This window comes from Lampris incognitus, chromosome 1 (genome assembly GCF_029633865.1).
Source record: "Lampris incognitus isolate fLamInc1 chromosome 1, fLamInc1.hap2, whole genome shotgun sequence".
NCBI classification, from domain to species: Eukaryota; Metazoa; Chordata; class Actinopteri; order Lampriformes; family Lampridae; genus Lampris; species Lampris incognitus.
The window spans coordinates 15,798,097-15,810,533 of NC_079211.1; the positions used below are offsets into that span (position 1 = coordinate 15,798,097).

The 12,437-nt window shown below is 43.7% G+C and overlaps 1 protein-coding gene across 1 annotated transcript in view; it reads right to left on the reverse strand.

The window, feature by feature from the left end:
- Nucleotides 1-12,262, reverse strand: part of rps6kal (ribosomal protein S6 kinase a, like) — a 32,376-nt gene extending 20,114 nt beyond the window's left edge. The window contains exons 1-15 of the mRNA XM_056281718.1: nucleotides 11,993-12,262; nucleotides 9,078-9,137; nucleotides 8,834-8,950; nucleotides 8,662-8,743; nucleotides 8,436-8,516; nucleotides 7,932-8,011; nucleotides 7,150-7,256; nucleotides 6,047-6,084; nucleotides 5,530-5,672; nucleotides 5,287-5,357; nucleotides 5,020-5,108; nucleotides 4,455-4,519; nucleotides 2,962-3,064; nucleotides 2,725-2,849; nucleotides 2,438-2,560 (exon numbers count right to left, since the gene is read on the reverse strand). Coding sequence (XP_056137693.1) covers nucleotides 2,438-2,560; nucleotides 2,725-2,849; nucleotides 2,962-3,064; nucleotides 4,455-4,519; nucleotides 5,020-5,108; nucleotides 5,287-5,357; nucleotides 5,530-5,672; nucleotides 6,047-6,084; nucleotides 7,150-7,256; nucleotides 7,932-8,011; nucleotides 8,436-8,516; nucleotides 8,662-8,743; nucleotides 8,834-8,950; nucleotides 9,078-9,137; nucleotides 11,993-12,055 — 1,347 coding nt within the window. The 5' untranslated portion in view covers nucleotides 12,056-12,262. The remainder of the gene's footprint in view (nucleotides 1-2,437; nucleotides 2,561-2,724; nucleotides 2,850-2,961; nucleotides 3,065-4,454; nucleotides 4,520-5,019; nucleotides 5,109-5,286; nucleotides 5,358-5,529; nucleotides 5,673-6,046; nucleotides 6,085-7,149; nucleotides 7,257-7,931; nucleotides 8,012-8,435; nucleotides 8,517-8,661; nucleotides 8,744-8,833; nucleotides 8,951-9,077; nucleotides 9,138-11,992) is intronic.
- Between the last annotated feature and the right edge of the window lie 175 nt (nucleotides 12,263-12,437).

Here is a 12,437-nt window from a genome sequence, read left to right on the forward strand (position 1 = left end):
CTCTTATGCATGCACATTCATATTTTTCCTTGCAGTCATTGTCTGGTGCTGTCAATTTTATTTTTCAGCTGATCACATCACCTGTTCTCATCTATCCATTAGCACAGTGACACACCTGCATGGTTTGCCAGTCATTTTGCTGTTGTCTTTTTCAAATATGTTTCTCTCGCCACCTTTAGGCATTCGTGCTGGTGTTATACATGCCCCTCCACCTTCCCATCACCGCCTAGTCCTCGCAGCTCATAAGTTCCATCTCTTCCTCAGTCTCATCAGCCTTACGGGGCAGCACAGTGGCCCAGCTGTTAGCACTACAGCCTCACAGCAAAAAGGCCTAGGTTCGAACTGCAGGCCCTTTCTGTGTGGAGTTTGCATGTTCTCCCCATGTCTGCGTGGGTTTCCTCCAGGTGCTCTGGTTTCCTCCCACCATCAGCAACGTGCATGTTAATACTCCTGTCTGTGCCCCTAACTGAGGCATGGCAAGAAGACCTGGAATATCTATCTATCTATCTATCTATCTATCTATCCATCATCTCAGCAGAAGTCATCAGCCGCCACCACCAGTGTCTGAACTCCATGGGGGGATTGATTATGCTGCTGCTCGGGGCTGATGCCCCTTAATTCAAAACATATCTCCCTGTTGAGTCTTAGCGTCAAAGACTTTCTTGACATGTATTCTTTTCCGTTAAATCATCTGGTATAATAAACAATTGTCCTTACTTCATTCAATATGTCTCTCCTTATTGAATTGACTTTATGAGGGGGATTAGACATGTAAGTGCCATGGACTCCAATGTTAAAACTCCGCTATAAAAATACAATTTCAAGAGCAGGATTAATCACAGTCACAGCTGGAAATAATCTCAGTAGCTTCAATAAAACATTTCCCATGGCTGAGCAATGTTTTCTTACTGTTGTTTATTGCTTTAGAATGAATGAAAGTCCTTTGCATTCATTCATTTTATATCATGAGGACTGTGACGGTTAAACACATCTAAGTATTTTAATAAGGGCCCTGCTTCGTTCATTCTTTTAGTTTTGTTGTTGTTATAACACAGAATCAATAATTGTTGTAATGCCATGTTCTATAATTAAAAAAACACAAAGGGTAACCTGATGTGTTGGGACTGTGATTGTTTTCATATAACAAACTTCTGGATCGTCTTAATTTTTTTTTTGTGGCATTTTCTGTCTTTATTTGATAGTAATAGTAGAGAGAGGGGATGACATACAGCAAAAGGTCCGGGCCGGATTCGAACCCAGGCCGCTGCGGTAAGGACTCAGCCTTATGTGGTAAATGCTCTACCAGGTGAGCAACTGGGATGCCCCGATCGTCTAATTTTTGATGCTATTATATTGCTGTAACCTACTGACCATCACTGAAGATGGGCACGGGTTACATTTTGGACTTCAGCTCACCAACACTGCCTTGGAAGACTTTGAATAATGGATATTTGCTGTTTCTTCACTGAAAACAACAACGCCAACTTGGCCCAGAGAAGAAGCTGCCCCTGCGGTCTGCTCTGCACTGGCCTGTTATTATATGTTATTGGTGCTCTGGTTATATATTCCTCTGTAATGTTATGTGTAATGTGTAATGGTTATTACCATCTGGAGGTGCTGTTCATCCACCCCTCACGATCGTATTACAATTTGTCCTCCTCACGTTGTAGCGTTTATTGATGTTAGCTTAATTTATTTATCTAATATGAGAAAATGTTGAATTTTGTTGATGTAAATTAACCCTCTACTGTTCGCAGTACATTTCCTAACCCTAATGACTCATGATATTCTGCACGCCGTCTTTGTACTATTCTATAGCAAGTTTACCAACCTACAAATAACCAAAACATCCCACCGTGAACCCACAAGACAGCCAGACACCACACATGACAACTCCACTTTTTTTTTTCTTGATGCATTTTTTCAAAATTGCTTTCATAACAGAAATTTTCTGCGCCATGGTCCATTTGGGAGTGGTGAACCTTTTGAAGGCATTTGGTGTGCACCAGAGCTTGCCTAATGTAGTCCCACGTGCCAAAGCACACCGTGGCCAAACTTAACAAAAAGCCAATAAAGTCCATACCAAATGATGCAAGTGTGAAAGTCACCCAGGAACAACAATCCAGTGACTACAACAAAAGTGAGATTTTTCACCCAAACATTCTACTGTAATTGTACCAACATGAATACCCCCCCCCCCAGAATTTTATTCTTCTGTGGAAAAAAATAATAGAAATACAATTAAGCTGATAACTGTAGCTGAACAGTTATAGCAACCCCTTAAAGTCTTTTCACTGGCACCCAGTACCAGCGGAAAAAAAGATCCAGGTTTTGGATTTCAGAATTTGGTTTAAATCACCTATGCTATTTGACAGTGGCTTATTATTTTCAAATCAAGAAATTTAAAAGCTTAAAAGTAGCCTGCCTGTGTGGTTACCTTCACAGCATAGTCCATGGCGGAGACCCGGTGTACACAGCGTTTACAAATGGAGTAGGAGCCAACCCCTATGTCTTCCTGCAGGTCATACAAGTCTGAGAATTGAGCTGAGCCTCCGTGCATCTGGACGAGACAGGAAACACAAAGGGTTAGCTCAGCTTAGCTTGTAAGGTATACATGCATAAAAACCATGTGTGTACACTGGGTAAAGCTGTGGTTAACCTGAAAATGCCAAGCAGGGGGGAGTGTTCAGAGCTGCGTGCACATGTGCTTGTATGATTTTATACCTGAACTATAGGCAGTATGCTGAGGAGCGGGGAGGTCTTGTTCTCATCCAAAGATGTTGGAGCCACAAAGCTGAAGCCTTTGAAAAGCTGGTGGGCATTAGCACTGGGAGGTATACCTGGAGAGTCTATCCAGACACACACGCACAAACAATTTGCAGCGCAGACATTATTTGCCAGATTGTTGAGTTTTCCAAAACGGTGGTTGCCATGGTTGCTTGCACGTAGGTGTACATTTACCTTTAGGGGTTTTGGCCGTGAACTCGGGATCGAAGCAAAATGTGTCATCTGGCTTTCCTGCAGCAGGCTTAAACGGGGGCTGGAGCTCTCTCCTGTACAACTTCTGTTGGGGTACACACACACATGCACATGCACGCATGCATGCACACCCACGCACGCACACACGCACGCACGCACGCACGCACGCACACACACACACACACACACACACACACAAATCCCCAAACGTTTATAAGAAAAATTAAGCATTAACCCACGGTATATTATTTTTCTTTTAAAATGTGCACGTGAGAGAGAAGCCAAAACACACGAAAGATTAACCCCCTCCCTTCCCTGTACAGCCCAGTCCAGCCAATAGCATCCCGCTGGCTCTTAAACACTCATGCAGGGCTATTAGTGCACACACACTGAGAACTGGCCCTCCGCCCAGACATACACAACCACAAACACACAGACAAGCGCACTTGGCATCGCTAAGACCAAGGGCCAGTAGTCACTCAGCCAACCGCCTGTCAGGTGTGAATCCTCAACAGAAGCTGTAGGGTTTTGCTTCAGTTGTGTGTGGGGAAAGAGGTGTCATTCCCTAACAGACAATAACACCTGACCCACACACACACACACACACACACACACACACACACACACACGCACACGCACACACAACCCAGGAGGATTATGAAATGCTGAGCTAGGTCCATTAAGTCATAAAGGCAATCCACATTAAGACTTTTACACCAGTGTCACAACCACTCACACCAGTTGTGCTTATGCAAGTGCTTTTCTTGCGTTCATTAATTCTCTATAGACTGTCAAATTACATCATAAAGTTTCAAAATGATGTTTTAACTCAATGTTCGCCACATCACTTATAGCAAGATGCTCCCGGATTTTGTTCTTCGCGCTCTGTGAAATCAATTTTAGCTACTGGACAGACAAACAAGAGTTTTATACAATAAGCAAATTGATGTTTGATTTTGTTAGCTTCTTTGTTTTGACTACTGCTATGTCCCCACTAGGGATGGACTGTTGTGGTTTGAATTAGAGCCATATCTGTAAGACGAGTTCCAGTACTCCTACCGTGATCAGGACCCAAAATGCAGAAAGAGGTGGGGGCTGTCTAAATACACTGTGCTGCTGCTGTGAGAGGATGTCAGTGTGTTGTTATGGGCCTCGGTTATCACATGTACGCTACATATATCACGGCTCCGCGCAAGTGCCCGGCTGCATCTCTTGGACGCAGGAGTCAAACAGATGGACCTTGTTCTGCTCCACCCGTATGAAATGCAGCTTACTTGCTTCATCTACTTCTGTATGTTTTCCTTTGCCTGATCACCTTTATTTATCTATTTGATCATTCTGGTGCTGATATCAATAGGTTTTCTTTCCCCCATCACAGATGCTGGTCCGAAATAACTGGACGACAATTAGATTGGATTTTTCCGACACACACACACACACAGGAAGGAGAAAGAGAGACGGGTGTGCGTACTTACATTCCAGTCAATTGTTGAAAAAAAAGAATGACGTTTGATCTCCTCCACTCCATCAGGACCTGCCCCTGAGGATGCAGAGGCAACTTAGTTCATACTCATATGAGGCTTTACTGAGAAGACCCCTCTAAGTGTTTTCAAAAGGAACAAGACTATCATACGCTCTTTCTCTCTCAGTGGCCTGTTGTGAATGTGTGTTTAAAATTATGCTTCAGTAGCTGTAGCAGCTGGAGTAAGGTGGGGATTGCTTTTATTCTAGCATAGGCTACAGCACCTTAGTAGTTTACTCAACAAGCATGAAAATACACGGGCACACACGCATGCACAGCTTGGCACCCATACTGGCATAAAAAAGTGAGTGTGTGTGTGCGAGAGAGAGAGAGAGAGAGAGAGAGAGAGAGAGAGAGAGAGAGAGAGAGAGAGAGAGAGAGAGAGAGAGAGACAGAGACAGAGACAGAGAGACAGACAGAGAGACAGAGACAGAGAGACAGACAGAGAGAGAGAGAGAGAGAGAGAGAGAGAGAGAGAGAGAGAGAGATGTTGTTGCTGTTAGGTACACGTGTCTTACCCAGTCTGTTAGCAGGGTTACGTTTGAATAGCATTCTCAACAAACCCTGGGCCTCTGGACTTAAAAACTGTGGCATTCCCAACTTAGCTCTGGATGGGAGTTTGAACAAAGAATAGAAGTTGAAGAGTGAAAAGGATGGAAAAGCATTAGTTGACAACACACCGTTGCAAACAAACACACTCACATATCACCGAATGCTAAGATGGTCTAAGGCCTAACTTGTGTCGTATCAAGAGCGTAAATGAGTAGCCAAGGGATGTGCCTCACTTGAGAATCATGTTCATGGTCTCGTTGCGGTCTTTCCCTTGGAACGGTAACGTCCCCGTCAGCATCTCAAACTACAAACCCAAAGCGAGAAAAGGGAAGAAATATACGTGAGTACCCTGACTCCATCTCGATCTGTGAATGTCAACTTTCCCATTGAAAACCCCCAAAACGGCAACAACAGCACTCAGTGTTGCGGTGTTGGTTAGCTCGAGGATATAAGAACACACTGTAAAGTTAACGTACCATAAGTACGCCCAGTGACCACCAGTCAGCACTCTGCGTGTGTCCTCTCCTGTTGACCACCTCAGGGGCCATATACTCCACCGTACCACAGAAGGAATAAGCCTTCTTATCGGCATCTACTGACTCTTTACTCAGACCAAAGTCTACGAGACAGCAACACATAGGAGGGGTAAGGACAACAAACGCTACAAATGTGGATATGCACAGTTAATCCAACAATCACAGCACAAATGTAAAATCTATTTAGAGGGAATCAGATGACAGCACATAATCCCGTACACATCTGGAGCTCTTTTGGGTTGCTGGCAAAATTAAACAGTGAGAGAATCTAAAAAGATAATTTACTGCTTCAGTCTGCGAGTGATATGGCGCATGGCAAACCAACTTTTAATCGAAAATAATTAACAAATAAGATCACAGCGGAACGAGCCGTTATCCCTCCATAGTTATCTGGATTTACTACTCGATGTGATTACTCCTTGCACAAGTTAACACCAGGGAAGAAAACAGCACGTACCTGTTAACTTAATATGTCCAGCTTCATCAAGTAAGATGCTGAAAAACAAGATATTTTCATTAATTCAAGAATAGCCTCACAGTCGTAAAGTGAAGAAATTATGCAAAACAATAACAGCGAGTTTAAGTCTGAACAGTATTTAAAAGCCTCACAATATGGTCTTCTTTTTGCGTCAGATCAGAGATGACTATGCAGTACTCCTTGGTTTTACAAGGTTCAGAACCCAGTTAGTCCTTTATGATCATAGAGTAAACGTGCTATTTGCCGGAGTTAAAAAAAAAAACCTGTTGATGCCACTGTTTCAGATTCTCAGTTTTCTAAGCACAATAAATGCATGCAATTTCCATCTCTGATTTTCTCTTTCAGCGACACCAGCATAAATGTGCTTTTAGCTCATTGAGGCATGCCAATGCTTCCTAATCTATTCCTAGAAACATCCACAGAGCGGCTTGCTGTGGAGACATAATCTATCTAAAGGGGAAAAAGGAATAAGATAATGAATATATCAAACATTTATTTATACTCCAACACCCAATTTATGGAATTAGACCTCAATCAAACGTAAATAATAATTCCTCTCCACTGAAGTTGAATTGCTGTGTGTATTTAGTGAGATGGGATTTTAGTACCCATAACTGGCTGGAGATTTAACCAACAGCGGGTGTTAGTCGTAGTTTTGTCTTGTGCGCTCTCAGCCACAAAAAATATATATATAACAGCACACTGCCGAAAAGATTTGCCAGGAGTGATACTGATATCAGATTTATGTACCAATATCAAACATATTCACCATGGTTTTTGCAATAACAGCGTGTGTCTCTCCTAAAAGAAATGTTGCATATGGTATGAGGAACACAACGGAAAGACGCTGTCCCTTCATGATGGCTATAGTGTGTAACACGGACCGCTGAGGTACAATATACTGCATGTTCGAGAACGTCACCAGTGTTTCTGTTTATGTGGGCGGAGGTTGGTGATGAGCCAAAAGCAAAATCCCACCAGCGATGGTCCTTTTACATATGGGGGTGACTAAATGAGGACTAGGTGAGGTTAGGTGCAAAAGATCTCAGGTGAAATGATAAGGGGGTCAGGTGGAATCATACTTCTCTGGCTTGAGATCTCTGTAAACTATGCCCAGGTTGTGCAGGTGGTCGAGGGCCAGGGCCAGCTCTGCAAGGTAGAATTTCACATCCTCCTCTGTAAACATAACCTAATAAGAACTGGACAAATTTACTCTCTGGACTCAGATGAGGAAAGAGATGCAGCAGCAAACAACTCTTCAATAAGCACAGACAAGAGGAAAACAGATTATTGTCATTATCATTATTATTTTCAAAACAGCAGTACTTCAAGAGACTACATGATTTAGGAAACCGGGGAATCTGAGATTGCTGGCAGCTATCTCCATGGTTCTTTCACATGCCTTCAAAAGAGGGTCTATCTGAAGAGCGATCAGACTGCAAATTTGCACAGAGCTTTTGAACAGAACTGATCTGGGCTTCTCTGAATGGCAGGCAATTGATGATCTTTATGGAAAAAAGCTTTTAAGAGAAGCACTCTGGCTTACAAGGCATTAGTCAAACATTGAATGAAAAGCCAAATGTAAGATATTGTAGACCCGATACTGTGCCTGCAAGATTAAAAAGCCATCGTCTCAATCCTCTTTCATTTGTAGTTGTCATCTCTGTAGTGTTCATGAAAGCTTGATGTGGAATTATGATTTCAACAAAAAAATGTCTCAACTTCTCTGGTTTGTGATTGGACATTCATTTTCTTGACTTGTAAGTGTATATACTATGGTGTGCTTTTAAAACAATAACATGAGTAAATGGAATTGCTGAAGTACATCGCGACACGATGCAAGGGAACAATAAGTGAAGCTTACCTCTTTGGATAAGCGAGTGAATACATCCCCTCCCCTGAGAAAGTCCAGTATTAAATAGAGTTTCCCTTCTGTCTGAAAGGCTGGAGAGGCAGGGAAGGGTCATTAACACATGCATGCAGGATGTTTACAAGCACAATAACAGCATTCCAAAATAACGTGGGATTTCAAGTGTTCCAGTTGTGAAGCAGCATTCTCAGCACTTTATCACGCTCAACAACTGTTAGGAAAAGATAATATCTGATCACATTTCTTATAAGACCCGTTCGTCAAGCTCCGGCTCCATTTGCTGAAATGTTTTGATGCACATGTTCTATCTGTTTTTAAATTAAATATCCTTTTATTTTCCTTTTCAGGGATATAAGAGTATTGGCTATTGACATATCAAAATGAATTTTAATAGTTTTTCTTAAATAAGGCCTTAAATGTGATATAAAAAGCCCATATACTGTGCACAGGTAAATGCACTTATTCACACCTATGCTTTATGTCCAGCTGTCCTCTTACCATAGTGCAACTTCACAATGAAGGGATGATTGACTTCCACTAAAATGTCTCTCTCCATCTTCGTGCGAACTCTGTCCCTGACTAGAGAGACAAAAAAGCAATGGAGAGTGTGACACAGAGAGTATTTTTGTAGAGAGCAGAGCATAAAGGGCAGTTTGCATGGGGGTGTTTCATGCAGAGACAAAAAAAAAAGAAAAAAAAGAAAAAAAGAGAGACGACATGTTACCTTTCAACGATGCCTTTTTCAAAACTTTCATTGCATATAACTGACCAGCATCTGGACCCAAGATCTTCCTGACAAGAAACACCTAAGAAGACAGGAGAGATTTAGAGAATGCTACATAGGCACTGAGAACACAGCGGTCAAGTCATTTCAGGGCTCGACTGTTTTTTCTCACCTTGCCAAAAGAACCCTGGCCCAGCACTTTGAGCAGTTCAAACTGTGACGGGTCTGCTTTCTCACAGCCTTCTTTCACATGGTGAGTGATAGGAATTTCCTTATATGCCCCCTCATCCTAAACACACACACACATACAGGTGTGAGGTACATGCACACACCGCTACATGTCTTCCTGTGCACACAACTACACACATCATGCAAGTCCAAGCCCCCCCACCCCCCACCCCACATTCATTACTCACACAGTGTGTGAAAGACTCTCCCTCCTCCATGGGCTCATCCATGATTTGATGTCCATTGACCTGGAACCAAAACAAGATAACTTGTAAGCAAAGTCGGGAACAGTAAACATTTTGACAGAGTCTGAGCATCATAGCATTCAAAAGAACAGAATATTCCTTTTCATAAAGAAACAGTGTACAGGCTGCACGCCCACATGTGTGATAGAGGATTCAAACAACAACACAGATGAAATTGATGAGTCACATACAGTAATGGTGTGCTTTCATTTCTCTCACTAAAGCGCCATTCTTTTTCAAACAATATGGAGTCCATACTCTAATCCTGTTCAGCTGTCCAGCTCTCATCCTGTCTCTATAAAGCCTGTCATTATTAACATTCTAGCTTAATCCTCAGCCAGAGCAAAAAACAACATGTCTGACTGGCCCTGAGAGGCTAACGTTGGTCAGGGCAGCAGTCGGCAATCAGCCTCTTAAGGGACAATTTTGCGCTGCTTCTTTTCAGGGAATTTGACTGGCACAATACCTCACTTGACATGACTGCAGAGAAACATCCTTTGTTCCTACACAAAGCATTATTTATCTCTACACCGTGATTGTTTATGCAGGCACAGACTGTGTCAAAAATCACAGCATCATGTATTTCACAGTTACTTCAGTACAATGCTGTCCAACTGTAGCCTATATTCCAGTGCTGCATTAAGACTCAGCCTGCATGATGTATTCAGTCCAGAGCGTGTGTTTGTGTGTGTTGAATTCCATCAGGCCTCTGAGGAGGGGGATGACTCATAGCACTACGCAAGCCCACTGAGGGGGTGGAGTCATTGGAAGACACTCGCATGCATCCACAAAAACACAAACCTACAAAAAAACTTTGTGTTATTTTTGAGTTATAAAGCATAATAACAACAACAACAACAAAAATCAAAGGGCAAACAGGTTAACATTGCAACTCAGCAAGACATAACACAAAAAAAGAGCCAAAATTAAGGTGTCCACAGAGCAAAGCATCTTTCATTTTTAATGCCAGGGCTGTGCTTGTGTCATTATTCACGCACAGATTTTTTGCTCCCACCTTTGCTGTGGCTCATTATGACTAGTCAGAAGTACAGCCCACACTTGCAGTACAGAACCAGGCAAGTCTTTCTCAGCCATACCAAAAAAGATGCTCAAATAGCCAGTCAGTATATCAGCAAAATACTGTCAGCTCCAAGGCCTCTGACTGCACATCATTCTCAGTGTTAACAAGTTCTCGAGAGCTGGCCTTACAGATAAGGTCAGGAGTGTACGGTTCAAATGATACGAGCTTTGGCTCAAATTTCTGATGACTTCTGAGGAAACCTCATCTTGGCTTGCAGCTTGTTGAAAAGCCTCAGCCAGGCAGCTTTCTGCTTCTGGTCAATAAGTGGCAAATGAAAGCACCTTTTTTTTAGTAAGCTGAGGTAGTGAACTGGAGTATGAGGTAATGTAGAAAAACGACATCCACCCCCCCCCCCACTCTGCGCTTCACAGCTTTGTCAAGAGTTTAGACATACTTTAATTTAAGGTCCATCCCCGAGACTGACGGTCTCCAGAAACCAGGTTAGAATCGTCCACAGCCACCATGAAAATGCAGTTTGAATAGGAACGAAGCTGCTCGTTTAAGAGGGTCTTCTACAGCAGTGTTTCTCAACCCAGTCCTCAAGGACCCCCTATCCTGCCGATTTTCCTTCTAACCCTGCATAGGTAGCCCTGCTTGTACTTACTCGACCAATCGCAGCACTTAATTATGCAAGGTGTGCAACATCTGACAAAATTCATTGCTGATTGGTTGAATAACTACAAACAGGTACCTATTCAGGGTTGCAAAGAAAATATGCAGGATAGGGGGTCCTTGACGACTGGGTTGAGAAACACTGTACAGGGCAACAGACAACCAGCCAAGAGGTTAGGTGAGGAAAATGGCTAAGAATCCCTCAGATGGTTTACGCTGTCGTGATCACTTAAACTTGTGTTTTACATTCTAATCCTTATGACTGACCCAAAAAAAAAACCAAAAAAAAACCCCAAAAAGAAGCTTGAGACAAGTGGCCCCCCGGCGTCCAGGGCAACCTGGCTGAGAGACTTCTCCCCCCCTGAAGTTCCCATGTGGGTATATTTAATCGTGACGTTTTTTTTTTGCCGACCAAAATGTACTCGTTTTGTTTTTTTAACTTTGTCACGTTATGTTAAGCGATGCGGTGGACCGAGTGACATTTAGGTTGCGTGTCGGGTTTATCCACTACTGTCTCAAAACTACCACTTCGGTCGCAGCATCACCAGTTTCACTCGTTCCGACATGTCCAAGCCTCCGCCGTGTTGACGTTTCCCCAAAGGCAGCCACAAAAAGCGTCCGAACTTGGACTACAGAGGCAGGCCGTTGACTTGCTGGACCAAGTCGCTTCTGTTACTTTACTGGGGGGGAAGAGAGAGTCGACAGAACAAAAAAAAACGTGTTTTCGAGTTTCACGCAAGCCAACTGTCAGGCAGCGACCCTAACTACTTGTTCGCTGGTTCCTGCGTTAGGCAACTTGGCTAGCGGTATGCTAGTTCAGAAGCGCAGGACTCTTGTTTGTGTGTTGCAAACAAAACAAGTCAGGGGGGGGGGGGCATCCGTCGTGATCTAAAGCCCCGTTTCTTAGAGAAGAGATGCTAGTTACCACAGCGACCCCGACACGCAGCGACCCCAGAGACATTCCCGGCAAGCGCACGGGGGAAAGAAACGTTTGTGCAACCAGCTGTTAGCGTTAGCTAGCGTGTTAGCATGCATCATGGTGCGCTACGACTCGTGACGCGGAATTCAAACCCGAACCGTGCAGCGGGCGCACGCCGCACGGGACAACGCCAGCCGAGAGGGGTACTGCAACAATAACATGCAAATCAGAGGATCGCTAACTTACCTCACCACTAACACTGTTTACCTCCATCTTGTGCCAGGATTCCTCTGGCTGGGAGAAAGGCATCGTAGTCAACCTAAACCCCGCTTCCACGTTGCATGTCTCCCCTACGTGGAAGCCTGGATATTCCGCTTCGATGGTCGGACACGAGTTTCACGACCCCGGGGACCGCGATCGGGGGAAGACTGGGGGCCGGTATGGGAATAGTTGGTGTTGTTGACAGGACCATACGCTCGCCGAGCACCGCTATCCTGCCATATAGATGCAAATATGGCGGCTACTGTGGTACCTGAACGTCAGTGAATGAGAGCCTATTGACGTAGCTCTGACGCAATTCAGTTAAGGATTTCCCCCGTCCAAAACGAATCAACAAATCTGCAGGCGGGGGGCAGGGGGGGGTGTCACCCGAGGAACTTGATACGCTGCAATATGTTTTCATCCGTACGAT